General features: G+C 33.0%; 2 protein-coding genes across 5 annotated transcripts; one reads left to right on the top strand and one right to left on the bottom strand.

Annotated features, from left to right (window-relative positions):
* Positions 1-391: 391 nt before the first annotated feature.
* Positions 392-1,902, bottom strand: LOC100795735 (protein SODIUM POTASSIUM ROOT DEFECTIVE 2). The gene is made up of 3 exons (XM_003528887.5): positions 1,472-1,902; positions 1,133-1,208; positions 392-820 (listed from the first exon to the last, which is right to left on the bottom strand). The coding sequence occupies exons 1-3, from the start codon at positions 1,664-1,666 to the stop codon at positions 684-686; spliced, it is 408 nt and encodes a 135-aa protein (XP_003528935.1). The 5' UTR covers positions 1,667-1,902; the 3' UTR covers positions 392-683.
* A 6,971-nt stretch (positions 1,903-8,873) lies between these two features.
* Positions 8,874-17,165, top strand: LOC102669541 (probable ADP-ribosylation factor GTPase-activating protein AGD14). 4 transcript variants are annotated; one of them, XM_006583330.3, is made up of 15 exons: positions 8,874-9,012; positions 9,341-9,458; positions 11,946-12,007; positions 12,409-12,496; positions 12,600-12,661; positions 12,741-12,837; positions 13,005-13,388; positions 13,885-14,203; positions 14,285-14,526; positions 14,608-14,772; positions 14,871-14,975; positions 15,208-15,291; positions 15,778-15,937; positions 16,033-16,078; positions 16,476-17,165. In XM_006583330.3, the coding sequence occupies exons 2-15, from the start codon at positions 9,360-9,362 to the stop codon at positions 16,606-16,608; spliced, it is 2,046 nt and encodes a 681-aa protein (XP_006583393.1). In that variant the 5' UTR covers positions 8,874-9,012; positions 9,341-9,359; the 3' UTR covers positions 16,609-17,165. The 4 variants fall into 4 exon arrangements, with proteins under 4 accessions (XP_006583393.1, XP_006583395.1, XP_006583397.1 ...); XM_006583332.4 differs by having other exon boundaries at positions 8,938-9,105; XM_026129192.2 differs by lacking the exon at positions 8,874-9,012 and adding an exon at positions 9,019-9,251.
* The last annotated feature ends 1,158 nt before the right edge of the window (positions 17,166-18,323 follow it).

Here is an 18,323-nt window from a genome sequence, read left to right as displayed (position 1 = left end):
TGAACTATCTACCTTGTTACCATATGTCAGTATTTCCAGTGGCCTCAAAGTTCCGGTCACTGCCACATTACTACTAGTTTCCAACTTCCACGAGCATATTTGTTATTTGGGAACGAAATTTGAGGTAGAAGCTTTTAAACATTTGAAATTATTTTATGGTTTGAGATCACCGTGTGTTTATAATTTCCATCAATCTTCACCAAACATGTAACCAAATTTTACTATGTGTGTTACGTAGAAGTTGACTAAGATCATAAATATGTGGAAGCATACAATAATTTCTCCCTAAAAAGCTGTACAAAAGAACAAAAAAGAAGGTTCAAAAGAGCAGAGATATTGCTACATATAAACAGAAAATGCAAAGAAGTATGACATATATTTATGGCACAACTTGGTCAAACAGAAGGAAAATTTTAATCACTAATGGAAATGGCTTACATCTGATCACCATCACAAATGTGTTAAAACACATCAAGTCTCATAGATAGAGACATTAATAGTAACACTTCTGTTCTTTAACTTTTCTTTCTTGCACGACAATTTCTGGAGCTTGGCAATAGGTATTAACATGATACACTATATACAACACCAAAAAGCACATAGAAAATAAGAGCTCCTTAATTCGTTTCAACATCTATCTTTGTTGAATTTGAATCTGATGAAGATGGATGTTGTGTCCAAAATTATTCCTTACTAGCTTGAAAATTCCAAAGCTCCGCATTTTTCACCTTAGATACACTCTGCAACACTTCAGAGGGAAGAATATCACCCATAACCACTACTATTTTTGTTTCCAAATCCACCTTATATGAGCTCACTCCTGTTGAAAGAGGTAGATACAAAGCATACCACACAGTCACACACATACTGAGAATAAACAATAATAATGTTGACTTTTTGCAGATGTTGTCAAAAGGAGTGGTTAACATATTCTCTATTCTGTGGTGGACATTTGGGCAACCCCACTGTTCATCTTAGTGTTCAACAATATCTGACAGAATTTGCTTTAGCTTCTGATGAAATTTAGGGAAAAAAGATAAAGCAAAAAGCTAATATGCCTACTAGTTACAGTAATGTTACATACTTACAGAGTTACATTTATGATTAGGAAAAAAAATGGCAATATGCTCACCTTCCAACTTTGAGATATGTTTCTCAACTTTTTTTGCACAGCCATGGCAATGCATGGACACCCTCAATGTCACTATCTGCATGTTTGGTTACCAGAAAGATATTAGATCAACCTTGACTAGATGTATAATATAATACCAAACATGTATTTTCTTTTTTCATTTTTGGAAAGAGAGAAGGACTAATGATGTTATACTAGAAAATTCATTGTAACAACATCAATAACAAAGCCTTATTCTACTAGGTGAGATTGACTACATGGATCACACAATGTTATTTAATTCAGTTAAAGATCAAAGTTTCATAATAAGAGATGGAACAAAAAGAAAAAAGGCCTCACCTGGGGTTTTAGTTGAAAAGCCAACGTTTGCTTTCCATCTACAACATCCTTCAATCTCAGTTTATGATCACTGTCACTTACTATCAAGGGCTTTTTCTCAAACTCATCTTCAAACTCCATGGAGTTCATGCAGAAACAGGTGTTTGAACCAAAAGAAAGACAGAAGGTATCCAACACCCTCCCTAGTTTCCCCATTTCAAAGTCCTGTTCTCAGTCACAGGCAAATCTGAGTTGAAAGAAAGACACACTTGTAACAACTAAACTAACCTTCCACACAAGTCTCGAGTCTCATCTCAACCAAAGCAAGGTTGTAGGAATATCTTATATTAAGGAGGAGAGAGACTTCAAGGTAGTGGGGCAACAAATAAGCTCAAGGTCAATTTTTATTGGGGAAACCAAAAGCAACACAGAACCCAATATATTTTACGAGGAATAACAATAGAAAATAGTTTCGGTGTGGTTAGATATTGTCATGTGATGAACCTCCAAAAGCACTTGACCAAACTAAAAAATCAAGGATGCTACTAGGATGACATTAATTGTCACTATATACTACTACTAATCTTATCGATCATAACTCACAAATTTTAATTATGTTGAATCAGATAATGGGTATAATTGTAAATGTATATATAATTGCTTTAGAAAACGTGATTTCCTAGTGCAAACCCACTACAAACAAAAACATTAAAAAGTGTCATAAAAGGAGAAGCACGGTTTAAGAGTAGTCTATTCTGGCTATGGAAATTAAAACATAAGTAGTGTATTAAAAGAGGAGAAACTTGGGTCACATGATCAAGGAAAACATAAGTAAAGGAATACAGGGATCACAGGATTGGAAATAGAAATGACAAACTTTATTAGTGAATGTGATGAGACTTAGCCCAAGTAGGAGGAAAGGAATATGTATGTAGATCCATGTGATGTGTCCAAGTTAATGAACTATAAGCATTGAAAAAGGGTCAAATATATAAGAACAAGTGTGCCAAATATTTTTAATTTAGAAGGTGAGACTTATTAGTTCACTAATGTTGATACAAAGTAAACTACCGTCATATGACATTAGTGTATAGTGCTTAATTGACAACACAAATGAATTAAATAATCTATAAAAACATTTAAAAATAAGTCACTCCTGTACTTGGACCTAAATCACTAGAAAATATACTTGATGGAAAGGTTTGGCATGCTTGACATTCTAGATTATGTCACTAAATTTTTTTAAAGGGCTTTTTTTTAATGGTTTATGATGTAAATTTCTTTATATCATTCTCCAATTACATATAGTAAATTTATGAGTGTATATGCAGATGAACTAACATAAAATTGTTCTAACTTAATTGATGGTTTTAAATTCTGAGTTTTAAGTATAAAATTTGGTTACTTATAATAATTTTAATCAACTCAAATAAGATTATTTCTCTTCAAAAATATACATTCTCTCTTTAAAAAATAATCACGTATAGTTAAATTATTTAAAAATTAAAATTAACAACTCTTACTTAAAAAATACATAATAATGTGTCAATATGTCATGTAGTGACAGTATGGGAGAAAAAAAAGGGGTGATCGGTGCATCAATTTTAAACTGAATTTTAGGTGGCTAAAAAGGCAAAGGGACAAATGATAGAATAAGCAAGACCCTTGAATATATGATGGTGCAAGATGGGACAGGAGGTGCATGCATTATTGGACGCCATGAGATAAGAAGCGTTTACGAATTATTGAATCATTGAATAATTGCGTTAAATAAAGGCTCTTTTATCTACAGGTTGGTCCATGTGACAGTGGAACCTTTCAATGGAAGCAGAAGAAGAATTTTGAAAAACAAATGCTAAGGGCTAACTCATGTGTCAGGTTTATGTTAGTCACATGAGTTTTGCTTCTGCATGGATAAAAAGTAAAGAGAGAGAGTTTCTTTAAGTGGTTATACATGAATGAATTGAAGCTCAGACACAACTAACAGAAGAAAATTTCACTTCACGGTCACTTCACATCAGTAACTATTGTTACAAATACATGAATTAATTGGTATAAAATTATTTTAATTTAATTAAAACAATCTTAAATTTTAGTTCTTATATACAAGTATATATATTAGATATTCAAGATAAATTTTGTTATAATTTTATTTAACTTAAATAAAATTATTTCTCATAAAAAAATGTTGCTTCGTAAAAGAAATAGTAGCTTTTGTAAAAAGAATAAAATAATTGTAACTAGGAGGTAATTGCAGGGCACTTGTATTTTATCAGCGTTAGTTCAAAAAAGACCAAACATGTTGCAGTGTATTCATAGCATTTTGCATGAAACACCTTTAATTTAGAGTTACATATATAATTTATATATTATTTTTTAAGAATATCATTTTATTTCTCTCATTCATATTATTATATTTTTTAAATCTTTTTTTAAGAATTATATAAATTAATTTTTATTTGATTTTATAATGATAAAAACATAGAGGAATGGAGACTTTGTTTTTAGTAAAATGAATTATTTCATAAAATTAATTATTAAAATGGATATTTTATAAAATTATTTATTTATCTGAGGTGTTTTTTACTATATAAGAGGTAGGAGACACCATTTAAAGACATTTTATGTTTTTCGTTTCACTTCTAGCATTTTGATTGACACCTTCTCTAAAATGGGTGGGTGATAGCTCCTCGACCAAATAAAAAACATAAGGTAAGATGATTTTTCTTATATCCTATGTGATAAAAATTATTTTCAACTTTATAAAATATTCACTTTAAAAATTGGTTTTGGGAAATAATCCATTTGGCTAAAAAAAAAAAGAGTCGAGGAATGCATATGTATACCAGAAGCAGAATGGACTGAACGGTAGTGCGTGACTTGACGTTGAATAGTTGGTTGGCTCATAAGAGGATCCACTATGAGGGACTACATTGCTACGTACCAGTTAGTTGCTTATATTAAAATAATAAATCGAGTAAAACATTTTTTATGATTGAAAAATGTATTTATTAGTAATTTATTCTTTAAAACTATAATTTTTAATCATTCCATCTGTTTAAGTTTTGTGTTAGCTAGCAACTTAAAAATATTTTACGTTATATTAAAAAGTGTCATGACATAACATATAATCATATATTATTACATGGATCAGACCTATTAAGCTAATTGACCAAAAATTTAGTCACCATCTAACCTCTGTACATGATAATCTTTTTATATTATTATAATATATTTGACCAATTGGATATTCTATTTTAATTTAATAAGTTAAAAAAAGTATTCATGTTGCGAGTCTAAATCTAATATATTGAAGTATTAGGTTGTAGTAGTTGCTTGAGTTTGGAATCTCGTGTGTATACTAATACAAGAGTTTATAAGATGATTATTTGTGTTCTTAAAAAAAAAAGATGATTTACTTATGAATTAGTTAATAACTTAAAAGGTAGTTTCCAATGCATAAATAATACTATCATTCAAGATGCGAAGAACTTGGTGGTTGTTTAGATCAATTAAAAGCATCTTCAACACAAGAATTCAATATGAGCTCTTAACTCTATTTTAGTGAATCCCTTGTTGTCATATAATAAGATTTATGAATAATCATAAGCTAAACCTAAGTTCTTAACTTATTTTTGGTGTCTTATTTTATCTTTTAATTTATTCATACAATAACTTTAATTTATTTTTAAAAAAAAAATATTTTGATAGTTAAGCAATCTTGATGATAATTACTTATATAAGCAATTTCTATAAAATTCATTTGTTCCAATGATATTTTTAAGTTACTTAACTTTAAAAACCAATTTAAGCAACTCCATTTTTTTTGTGTTCATATGAAAATAAGATCATGAAAAAATTATTAAGTATTGCCAGTAATAATACAAATAAACACATTTTTTATATAAAAAACTATAGGCAGGTGTACTCTCTCTATTAAGGTCAAGATATATGTGTTTATGATTTGTAGTTCTATACTGACTTATTAACAGATATTATACTCATTTTTAATGTTTCTCTTTGGATCTCAGCCCATGAACAAATATATATTAGTTGTTATCACAGGATTTGGCGGTAAAGAAAAATTGGACGCGTGATGAGAGGATATCTTCCATAATTCAAAAAGCTAAAAACTAGTTTAAGTTAAAATTTTCTTAAATCTTTAAAATTCAAATAACTATCTTACTAGTTTAAGATTAAATATTTCTCAATAATCCAAAAAAAAAAAACAACAACAAGAGAAACCATACTTTTACTTTTAAGTAGTCTAGTAAATGGGTCATATGAAAGTTTTCAGTGATCATCGGACCAACAGACAATATTATTCAAGTAATTTTTGTTATTATAGACTTACATATATGTATTTTTTTTGTCGTGATAATATTAATATCTATCAGCTTCACTAAGACTAACTTATGTGCATGTATCTTTATTTGTAGACTTTTTCAAATATAGCATAATATTGTTCCCCCTTCAGTGCTCTTCTCCTTTTAACTAATTAAATGACAAATTTCAACCGTAAACGAGCAGTGTGCAGCTCGAATCTCAACAATTAGTAGAATAAAAAATGAAAATCTCTAGGATTATAGTATAATATAATATAATTTGTTCTGTTCTGCCATTTTGATTAACCAAATTTTCCTGTGTTATTGGAAGCCTTGTAGTATAACTCTGCGGATGAACAAAGGGTAAAACATTTATCTCATGTCCCGAAACAAGGACTTATTATATAATGAAACATGGTGGTGTATAATCCCATGTGAACTTCCAATCAGATTAAATACATTAACTAATTATACCTATTATTGTTGTGATTAGACCAAGCTGATGATGTCCGGAAACTCACTCTAAACAATTGAATTGACTACACGTGGGATTATAAAATTTCATCAAATATGTGTCACCATTAAATTGATTACTCCATCATCCATATATTTCATCAACAATTTTTCTTATTAAGTCATGGAACATTGAGATGAAGTTGAGGATTGGAGAATATGTGGATAAAACAAAAATGGATGAGATAAAACTTTGAGAGAATGTGTAAAAAAGAGAAAGAAATTTTGATGTGAGAATAAAATAGAGAAATTGAAAATATTGATTGTGTAAAAAAATGTGATGTTGCTCGCATTCATATACATGTTGATATTGATATAAAAAAAATTAAAAAAATATGAAAATGGCAAGTTTAATGTTATAGGAAGCCATAAATTAATTTCTTTTTTTCCAAATCAATAAAAGTTAACACTAACATAAACGATGGCCATCGTTAAAGAATAAGAATCAGTACTTATAAAAGCATCGAATGCTTGTCAAGATTAATTTACTCTAAAGCTCATGTCTTGTTAGAAAATATTGTTTAATAAATAGATCTGGTGTTTGCATTAGCGTTGCAAATGATCTTACACCGACAGATAAATTCTATTGGATATAAGTACTATATTTATAAAAAAAAAATGATATAATATGATTAATAGATAACCTATTTAATTTCAAGTATGTGATAAATAATTCTGTCCTTAAATTCGTGTGTATGAAAAATGTATTTACTATACCTGTTAAATAGTTCTCTCACTAGACATTTTTACCTTAAAACAATGTTATCTTCATTGTCATTTATAACACAACAGTTTATCGAGTAATCAAATGCTTAGACCTTGACACAAAAAAAATAAAAAATGCTATGACCTTTAATCATATATAAGAATATAATATAATATCACTTCTTCTATGTATACCCTCCTTTTGTGTTTTTTTCTTTCTTTCAAATTTCTAATATGGGCTGGTTTTATTTTGCATCCAGAATAAGAAAAATGACCAAACCCAATCATATGACTTCTACAATGCTCTATCTTCTTCAACGATGACCTATTGGCTATGGATACTCATTAAATTTACGTTTAATTACCATTCATATTCTATTTTTTAAAAGACCATTCATATTCTATTGAAATCAATTTTATCCTACTTCTATCCATAATTAGACTGTAACTGCCACTTGTCAGTGGTGACCTTTTTTTTTTTTTTTACAATTACGATTTTTGTACAATGCGTGATTACTTTTAATAAACGAGCACTTTTTTTTTTATATACCGTGGATCAAGTGGGCACTGCCTCTAATTTGATTGAAAAAATGACAATTGAGTTGAATAAGATGAACTGAGAGGTCAAGTCACTAGTTTTTCAATCCAAACAATTACACCAGTCTGGCATTTTACGAATTTGCGTAGAGAAGAAGACCTTGACGAAGAATGGAAGTGACATGAGATGTTTATTGTCTACATAGCATGTTTAGTTTGGATTTGGAGAAATTCAAAATCATGATTTGAAGTTTGGACAAAATTCATGTATTCATTTCAAACTATGATCTTGAGCTTTCAAAAGTTAAATCAAATATATTAATAGTCGCCGTGCATGTATGACCAAACATGACGGTGTGAACACTGTTCTTTCAATTTCCACTAAATAGTTATAGACCCATTCACATTCTGTTTACGCCTAATTTAAACCATGCCACCCCATTCTCGCTCTCCTTAGGACACACCTCGTGCTCAACTAATATATGCTCAGGGTTATCCACTCTTTTTGAGAGGCATCAAGCCATGGTCGTGTTATTCAGCCTTTTTGTTAATTTGTTAATACTTAACATAATCTAATTGTTGGAAATAATTTAAGTTCGAGATCCGTTAAAAATAATCTCGCATTGAAATATACAAGTGAAGGTAACTCTCACTCCTTGAACTAGTTTCTGGAGTCAGGTTAAATCTCTCACATTATCCATTCTAAGACTAATTTATCCTATTGGACTATTACAATAATTTTTTTTTTAAAATTATACCTACTACTAGTGGAAAAAACATTCTATTTAAATTGAAAAGTTGTCTATATATATATATATATATATAATTAAGTGTATCTTATTTTAAAAGACATAATTATTGAAAGTTAAATTAAATGTTATAGTGATTATAATAATTAAAAATAAAAATGTCTAAAAAAATGATGACACTGAATAATTTTTTTTAGAGGAACATGATTCTTTCTTTTATACTAGTTATGAATAGATTATAATATCATTATATATTTATTAATAATAACTTCCAATTTTAATTTAATAGTTTTATCTCAAAACTCATGATTAGATTGAAAATTCTTTTTATGTAGATGATGCCTATTAAATTTTATATTGATAAAAAATTATTTGATATCTCATTGATATAAATAAAAAATAATTAGTATATACTTTTAAAAAATATATTAAATAAGAATTATTTGTTCGCCTTTTAAATTATTTAAATTAAATACTAGTAGAATGCTTTTCCTAAAGTTTGAGACCAATGTCTTTGGATTTCTCCCCAATTTAAATGATTTAATGAAATTATCACGAAGTTTTCCCGACTAAATATAAAAAGTAAAAAAATATATCGAGAAGAAGGTGTAACTGTTTACCGGTTAAAGACAGAGAATTTTGGTGCTAAAACCTCTCTTAGCTGTACAAAGCCGTCATTACATTACGAACTTGGAAGATCTGCGACTCTTGTTTCTCTCTCTTTGTTTCGGTGGTGCGTGACTGCTTCAACCCTCTTTCTTCTCTTCTCTTCTCTTCAATCGAAGTCTCCAACTGTTTCCTCTGCTCAGTTCCCCAACTCCTTAGGGTTTAGTTAACTTCAAACATCACTTTCTTCAATTTCGCAAAAGCTCAATACTCTTCTTCTCAGATCTGTTGTTTTCCGTTTCCGCGGAAAATTGTTGCCTAAGAAATCACCGATTTTTTCCCTTTCTCTTCTTCGGTTTTTTAGATGCATGATTTCGAACTTGTTCCCATGCGTTTCCTTTTTTCTGCCTTTGAATTATTAGTTTATTGATTGTTGTGACGTTTTTGAGCTGCAGAATTGAAGCAGCGGAGGAGATGGCGAGTCGCATGAAGGAAGATGAGAAGAACGAGCGCGTGATTCGGGGTCTTCTCAAGCTTCAACATAATCGCAGATGCATTAACTGCAACAGTCTGGTAAGATGTTAACCGGGTGAATTTGATGCGTTGTCATGTTTCGATTGTTTTGAGCGTGTGAATGTAAGTTGCTACTAACTCGGTGGTAGAGTAGAAGCTTAACGGTGTGAGAATAAATCGAAGAATAGAAATGAAGTAAGCAGTGGAAATGTAGTACTGCCATGGATTATTGTTATTTATTTATGTTTGAATTGAAGGTTACTGGACTGTGGTTTTGCCTGTTAATGGCATGCCAATGCGAACCACTGAGTCTTTCATCTTAAGAGTAAAATGGTTGAAAATTGGAGTTTGGGATTAGATGTGTAGTATTTTTGTAAGTGGGGCTTTACTTGATTAAAAATGTAAGCTGTGCATAGGGACATCAACTTAGATTTTGTAAGCTCCACGCCGTAATCCAGCCAATCCTAAGAGGTGAACCTGAAGTAGTAAGGGTAGGTGCTCAGGTGCTGGTGCTATGACCTTTTTTCCACCTTTTTCGAATATATTGATTCAGTGCTCTCAGAACGTGGATCAAAGCCTTCCTATGCTACAGATTCGGATCATTCTCCTTTAGATGCTTCTGATGCTTCCCTGGCCGTGCTTTAAGTACTTGTGTATGGAGAGTCTGTTCCTTATTTAGCTAGGACTTTGAGTCTCTAGAGTGCCCCTCTGTATTTGAAGGCGCATTTTTGTTTATGCACCTGAAAAGGCTGAAATGGCTTCCAATTTGACTTGCTTATAGTAAAGTAAAGTGGATCAACCTCGTTCAGTAGAATTCTGAAGAAAGAAGGCTAGGCTTCTTGAACCAGAGCTAATTCAATCTTTCCCTTTCTACAATATGTTTGAATAGCAAGCAAAAGTACCACGAACGAACAATCCGATTCGGTTAGCAAACTACTTCTAGAATGAACTACATCATGTGGACTTCAGTGATGCGGACCCAAAACTGCCCCAGAAGCGCGATCACGGCCGCTTCACCCACTATTCAAAAACGCGACACATTAGACGTGTTGGTGCACCTCACTGCCATGATGCCACAGTCTGCCATGATAGCAATCGCTGTTCATACGTAGTATGCATCCTGTTATATTATGAATCCAACCAGTTGTTAGCACCACAGTGACTGTCATTTGGAAAAGCAACAGGCTACAAATCACCCTCAAATCCCATGTATCTGACTATCTGTATTGAGCATTGAGCCACTTGGGCTTACTGGTTTTGTAATTGGAAACCAAATAATGAATGTTTCACTTTGTGGTTATTAAAGCACTGTCATGAAAAGATTAATGACAGACACTGACATGTTATTGCCTTTCCCTATTTTACATCACTCTATGAGAAATGTTCCTGTTGATGATACTATTAATGATATTGATTTCATTTTAGGAAGTTTCATGAAAAAAGAGTGCTAAAAATCATTTTTGGGCTCTTCGCATCAGTTGTGAAAATGGGTTTTTAGCTATAAGTGCTTATTTGGCATCATAAATTCTGAATGAGGATTTATTTTGTGTTTGGATGATATTTTACTAAAAATTACTTGATGAGTTTATTCTTGCTTACATTGACCTGTGTTCAGATGATATTATTGAAAATAACTTGTAGACCCAAATTGGCCATCTTTGGATAAACACAAAGGAAAATTGGTTGTTAGTATTGAGATGAAATAATAAGTTTTTTACATTTAGTTGTTTGAAATATTTCAGATTTGCTTATGTTATTTGAAGCAATTTCCAATATGTACAAAGTACTATTTCCAAACATCCAAATGGGAGTACCCTGATTAAGCTGCATTGGGAATGAAAATATTGTTAACTGAATATTTCAGAATAAAAAAACGAGTTGAAAAAATATTTTCATGTGTTGAACAGTAACTAAATAATATGGGTTTTAATGGAACGGTTTGTTTTTCAAAAAAAAAAAAAATCCTACTAATTTTCAAGGTCTCTAATAAAGGTTAAAATTTCTAGTGCATGTTGGGAAATGTGTATCGATCAAATAAAGTTGAATATTAAGTTATTTAAGGATGTGTCTAAATTGTTTGATCCTTTGCTTTAGGACTGAATATGATTGAATATCAAGCATTTAATAGATTTCTAGGAAAAGGTCAATGTGGTGTTTGAGGGTATAATCTCAATCTTACAGATTTTGTATAACCCATAGCCTGTGGCTGATGGATTTTATTTTATTGCCAGGCAGTTCATTGTTTTCATTTGTATTTAATATCATGTTTGTAGCATGTAGACTATAAAATTGCAAGGATGGTAACAGTTCCCATCTTCTATCAGTCATGCCCTAGATTCCATGCGAAAACAGGATCCTTAACATGAATATAATTTGGGTCTCTGATCAAATTCTTTTATAATCATTTTGTAGACTTTAAGTGTTGTTAATTTCTAGCAAACTTTTAGAGCATTTTGATTGCGTTCTTCAGAACCTAGAATGGAAATTATTGCATTTGATATTGTGACTGGTCTTTTATATTAATTATCTTCTTTTCTCTTTTGAAAGGGACCACAATATGTGTGCACAAACTTCTGGACGTTTGTTTGCACAAACTGCAGTGGAATACAGTAAGTCCTTACAAGATTTTTGTACACTGATCTTGAGTTGAACATTTTGAGTTGAACACATGTTTTTATGGTTCATGATGACTTGCTTTGCTGATCAGCACTGCTGATTTAGTGGACTGAGTGTTCCCATTTGCTTTTGTTTAAATGCTTTGCCAAATGTTTTGCTCATAAAATTCTACTCAATTGTGTCGCTATACTGTTAACTGTGTACTTTGTGTATATGTTGTACTGCTGTTTGTAATGGGTTGGATTTCAGAAAATTGTATGTGCATGCTCTCACATGCCTTGTGTACATAAACTGCATTTTGTTTAAAAAATATTGGAGATAGAATAATATCATTTCTTTCTAGTGTTCACTTTTCCTTGAATGAAAGTCAACTGCTTTTTGTTTTGATTTATAGTCGGGAATTCACTCATCGAGTAAAATCAGTTTCAATGGCTAAGTTTACTTCACAAGAAGTTAGTGCACTTCAAGAAGGAGGCAATCAGGTATAGATGCCGGTTTATGCTAAAACTCATGCTAGATATCTTTCCAGTTGGCCTGATATCATATATTTCTTAAGTTGATTTCTGCTTTTTCTAATACTTGAAGCGTGCAAAAGAAATTTATTTTAAAGAATGGGATGCCCAACGTCATTCTTTCCCCGATAGCAGGTAACTACTTGTTATATGCTTTTATGTACAATTACAGGATGCATCATTCATTTATTCTGATTAGCATGGTTGGTGCCAGTAATGTTGACAGGCTCCGAGACTTTATTAAGCATGTTTATGTGGATAGAAGATTCACTGGAGATAAGACCAATGACAAACCACCAAGAGCCAAGCCGGTAAGATGTCTCTTGTCTCCTTTTAGATTCACTGTTTTGAAGTTTATATTTCAGTTTGTTACAATTTCAATTTCAATTTTCATGCTACGTTTTTACTTTGGAGTTGCTTGAATGTATCAGCTAAATCTAACATTCTTGTCTCTTTTCATATGTTGCATGTTTTACAGGGTGACAAGGATGATTTTTATCAAGGAGGATCTAGAAGCCCTCCCTATGAGGACACATATGAACGCCGTTATAATGACAGATCTAGTCCAGGTGGAAGAAGTCCTGGATATGATCAAGAAAGTAGGCAATATGGTGATTATAAGAAAAGTCCTGGTCGTCCTCCACTAATTAATGATTGGCGTCGTGAAGATCGCAGAACATCTGATGGAGATTATAAGTTGGAAAGCCAATCTCCTGAGAGAGCCAAAGATGTGGATTCTTCCAGCCCACCTGTGGTCCGACCTGTTAGAGATATTTTGGGAGAAAATGTGGTGCCTCTTCGGATAAGTGAACCACCCAAACCAAACAGTGGAAGACCTGCTGATAGCTCAGCACCGACACAGGTGAAATTATTATTAATGATGGTCCATATGGTTCTACCACCTAGGTTCGGAATCCTGATGCTAGATGCTACATGGCCTGCCTTTGCTGTGGAGTTTCTTCAGTGTTTATCTGTGATCTGTTTATCATTATTTCTATGCTATAACAAATTCACTATGTTTTGTCAATTGTCAGTCAAAGATATTTTTCTGTTATCTCCTTAAAGATTTTTGGTTTAACATACTGTTTTGCTAGTGAATTTATTACCATTGTATACTTCAAGATTTTCTTTAAGCATCTGATGGACAATAGGAATCTAGCCAATCTACAGTAGCATGAACACCTAATGTTCACTAACTTCATAGTTAATTTTCTGCAAGATCTGGCTCAGTGTTTACTGTTTATTTATTTTTAGCATGAATTGTTTTGACAGCTCTTTCCCTTAACCTGCTCAGGCACTGTAGTTTAGTAGGGTAGCTGAACTTAATTTTTATGATAACTGACTGTTTATAATTTCAGAGAACTATATCTTCCAGTAGCTTGGCTTCTGGCAATGAAAACCCAGTAGATGTTAAGCTTGAGACTACTAAGAGCCTTATTGATTTTTATGCTGATCCTGAGCCTCCAGTAGCTCCATCAAATCTTCAAGCCCAACAAACTACTGTACCTCAACCTGTTGTGCAGCCAGCAAACTCCAGTAATGACAATTGGGCCTCTTTTGATGTTGCTCCTGCAACAAGTGCAACTCCAAGCTCCTCAAATTTAAATCCACTTGAATCGATGTTGTCCCAATTGTCTGTGCCAGCATCTTTACCTGCTCAAGTTTCTGGAGTCCAAGGTGACCTAATTGTCACAACAGCTATTCCTAAGGCACTGTGATATCATTAGCAAGAACTGACAACTCATCCTTTTTTTGCAGGACCTATTCCATCATCATCTCTTACTTCTACTTCTGGAGTTGCAAGTGTTAGCGGTTTCTCAGCTTTCCCACCCAGCAATGCTTCTGTACCATCTCCTGGATTGACATCAGTGTCGCCTCTTAATAATGCAGGACAATGGGCCAATTTACAGCAGCAGAAACAACCATTGTTCCCCGCTGCTGTTGGTCAGTCTATTGCACAACAATTTACACCCCTATTAGGTGGAGCAGCAAATAATCAGGTTTGGCAGTCATTTCAAATGATAGACTGTCAATTTCAGATCTAGTATTTGTTTTCACTCTTTCCTGGAAATATCTTGCAGCCATGGAATGTACCTTCTGCACCCACAGTGCAAGGGCATCCAAGCACACCAATGCCACATACGTACCCTTATGCTTCAAAGCCTGCCAATGAGGCTATATCCAGTGTTGTTTCACAACCTCCGGCTTCAGAAGTTAAAGCAAGTGGAAGGAAAGAACTTCCTGAGGTATTTTTTAGTCCTTATTTTACTTCACAACCATCTATGTTGTGTGCACACTTGCATGTGTTTATTTTTTGTCTTACAGTAAGTTGTGGTTAATGCAGGATCTGTTCACTGTAAAATATTCTTCCTTCCCTGCTCCAGTCGTAGGTTGGCAAATGGGTGTTCCCCATGGCATGGGTATCTCAATGCAATACAATAATGTGGTGGTACTGTTACAATCCAGAATGATTAGCTTACCAGATTATACTGTGTGTGTTTGGATTAGTTCATTTTTGTTCAAAATAGCATACAATTAAAATCTTACTCTGAAAGACCCCCCCTTTTTTTCCCTTTAAAGACTATTTTCCCCAAAAATAATCAAACCAAGCACATGCTCAATCTGTGGCTAATGCATTAGCGTGAGCATTTCTCTCATATAAGTGTTTGTCACTGTTGCAGCCTGTGCCAAGTTTTCCACAGCCATCAAAGTCAATAAATCCATTTGATGTCAGCAGTGAACCTACCGCAAATCAAGCCCCAACTGTATGTGATTTATTTAAAATATTTGTGTGCTATTGCCAATTATATTTCATATTTTATACTGTCATTATTTTGTATATAATGCATAGATATTGTATTAGAAGTTTGAAACCACATTTAATTTTGCTAATTAATGATTTTACTTTTGAATAGTGCATGTTAGTAGATAAATGATGGTTTGGATTTTGTCCATTATTGAGTCAAGCATTTTTTTTTCATCATTGGTTACTTAACTGTATGTGTATGTTACTGTCTGAAGTTTACATCTTGCCTTTAGCAGAATTATATATAAGAATGAAAATTGCTATCTTTGTTTTCTTTATGATCTCTTCACATTGAAAAAGACATGGAAATGTGTTGTACTAACTTTGTAGCATATTAAATAATTAGTTATTTCAAGCTTCAGAATTCCTTTCTGTTTTTGTTCAGGAAAATTTGAAAAAAAAAATCCTGGTTGATGATTTTCTGGTTGGTTTTCCTTGAATACAGTTTCCTTCCATGTCATCCTTGCAAGGTGCCCTGCCTGGGGTACCACCTCCTGGTGCAGTGCACCCTTCAAGCATGGGTAATCCAACACATGGCTGGACTCCTCTGTCATCATCATTTCTGCCTGCACAGACACAAATGCGTGCAACTGCATTGGGACCAAGTATGTTTATCGTTTTATCATTCTTCAATTAATTGTTCTATTTCTAAGGACAGTTTGCTTTTTTATCTGTATTCTGAACCATGTGAAAATCTCAGGGCCATATATGGGGCAGCAAATGCCGACTAACATGCCAATGCCAAGGTAAACTACTCTTTCAATCATGATAACATTTCTTCCAGGCTATTTTAGGTTTGTTTCTATACTAGCTCTAGGAAATTCATATTTTGGGTCCATTCCTTTATCTATACCAAATTATGTTGCATAGAACAAACTTGAATGATATAGTGAACCCTTTATCTATCCAAATTCATGCATCTAAAACATTTTAGTATCTCATGTTTCATCAGTTTCTTATATGGGCAGATGTTATCATGTTAGGTGCTATCATTGAGAACTGTGATTTTTTTTATTTCTCCTAGTTTTTGAAGTGAGTTGTGCAAGGGGGAATTTATTGCAGTTATATGTATAACATCTGTATGATTATTTGTTGTTCAGCATTACTTGAATTGCCACTCAATGATTTTAACTGAATGCGTAGGCAAGAAGTTGGGAATTTTGGTAACCAAGGAGCTGTTTTCGGCTTGTCAAATCCAGATCAGCAGCTGACTGGTAGGTTATCAAACACTCCCACCTCTAACTCATTCCCTACCGGAGGCAACCCATTCGGATAATGTGAAGAATTGTCCACCTGGAATTGTAAAGTCACGCATCTACTTGTTGCTCCTTGTACAAATATGTGCAAGTTTGGGCTTGGGTTTCTATTGTCAGTCAGATTGATACACATACGCATTATGAGGGGTTTGTGGTAATCCCTGGATCGAAGTCAAATATTTGCATTTGGCCGTGTAAATTGTTATTTCTATAGGAATGAAAGACAATCTACCTTCTTGGAAGAGGTTAATTTGTTATTATGAAAGGCTAATATGCTGCTGCCGTAGGGGCTGTTGTGCTGTAGAGAATCCAAGTCCCTTGGAAGAGGGGAAAGGAGTTGAGATAAAGAACGGATGAATGAAAGGGGTGCAGAGAACCATTCGAGGAGACATGATTTTTTTTGCTTCTTATTTTTGGGTGCACCCATGTGTTGTTCATTTGTAATTTGTAGTATAGATTGGTTGGTGGTGTTTGCTAGTTTGATGCACCCTACTTGTGTTATATTTTTGGTTTTACTATATTGTATGATTTTGTAATCTCACAATTTTGGTAAGGTTTTTCTTTTTTATGGATAGTACATGAAATGAAATCATCTTATTGTTTTTTTTTTGTAATGGGGAGGGCCAGAGGCCAAAAAACAAAACTACACAACTACCCTAACACACGGTGAGGGGTCGAAGATCCCCCATAACATCATTCGATAACCGTAACGATTAACGAACAAACCCACAAGGGGAGAATCCAAGACATTCACCCCCAACGAAGCACTATGAGCAGAATCTGCCAACCAATCAGTGATGCTGTTAGGAAGTGAGTTGTAAAGAGGTGTATATTTATAATTACCCTTTATAATATAAATACAAACGTTGTGCATTGTGGACTTAATAATCTTCTAAATTTAACATGACATGACTAAAGATTTCACATTGTCTCATTTCCTCTTTCTCTCCGCACCACCCACCATTTGTTGATTCTCTGAAATCCAATCTCTCCGAATCTGTACACACTCGAGTTTTTCGCGTTCTTTCTAGGTCTTGCTTTTTTAGGGTGTCACTCTTGGACTATCACTATTTCTAACCCACATCAAATGCAAAAGCTACCTCAATTTTCACCAACCATGGTCCTTTACCTACACAATCACGTTTATAATCAGGTCGAGAAGGTGGATGCCGATGGGTTTGACATCTTGTTCAAGTTGCTAGTGTTTGGACCGAAAAAACGTGGCCAGTGTTGGATCTAGCCATAAAGTTGCAAGGACTACCACAAGGGCAAGTGATAATGATATCAACTCCTCGTTATTTTTCACATGACATTGTTAGGTTTACGTGATAAGTAAACCATGGATCTAAACAAATACAGCACGTGGAAATCATAATCTCCACATAACAAATCACGTACACTTAAAAATGATATCAAATAGAGGACTTGGAGATAAACTGTATGAAAGAAAATTTTAGAGACTATTTTTGTAAGAAAACAGTGAAGGTAAAATCATTTATTTTTATTTTTGTAAAACGAGACTTTTCGAAATTGAATTTGCCTATAAATTGGACGAACAAAAGTTTATTAATATTTATTAAACATATTATGATTTTAACTGACTAAAAATTAAAAAAGTGGTTGTACCCTTGTTTACTTTAGAGACAAGCGCGTTATTTCTGTTAAAGATGTTATTGAAATAGGTTCAAGAAATCGCAACAAGGAATTAAGTCGCTTGTTTTGAAAATCTAGGCAC

This window comes from Glycine max, chromosome 7 (assembly GCF_000004515.6).
Source record: "Glycine max cultivar Williams 82 chromosome 7, Glycine_max_v4.0, whole genome shotgun sequence".
Taxonomy (NCBI): Eukaryota; Viridiplantae; Streptophyta; class Magnoliopsida; order Fabales; family Fabaceae; genus Glycine; species Glycine max.
The sequence above is the reverse complement of the archived record's forward strand: the minus strand, read 5'-3'. Positions and strand labels throughout refer to the sequence as shown.

Excerpts from the sequence above, each read along its gene's own strand:
- LOC100795735 (XM_003528887.5), bottom strand. The coding sequence starts at position 1,666 with ATGGGGAAACTAGGGAGGGTGTTGGATACCTTCTGTCTTTCTTTTGGT. Across the intron at positions 1,209-1,471 it reads CTTTTCAACTAAAACCCCAG|ATAGTGACATTGAGGGTGTC; the intron begins GTGAGGCCTTTT and ends CCAAACATGCAG. Across the intron at positions 821-1,132 it reads ACATATCTCAAAGTTGGAAG|GAGTGAGCTCATATAAGGTG; the intron begins GTGAGCATATTG and ends CTCTTTCAACAG.
- LOC102669541 (XM_006583330.3), top strand. The coding sequence starts at position 9,360 with ATGGCGAGTCGCATGAAGGAAGATGAGAAGAACGAGCGCGTGATTCGG. Across the intron at positions 13,389-13,884 it reads ATAGCTCAGCACCGACACAG|AGAACTATATCTTCCAGTAG; the intron begins GTGAAATTATTA and ends TTATAATTTCAG. Across the intron at positions 15,938-16,032 it reads TGCAACTGCATTGGGACCAA|GGCCATATATGGGGCAGCAA; the intron begins GTATGTTTATCG and ends TGAAAATCTCAG.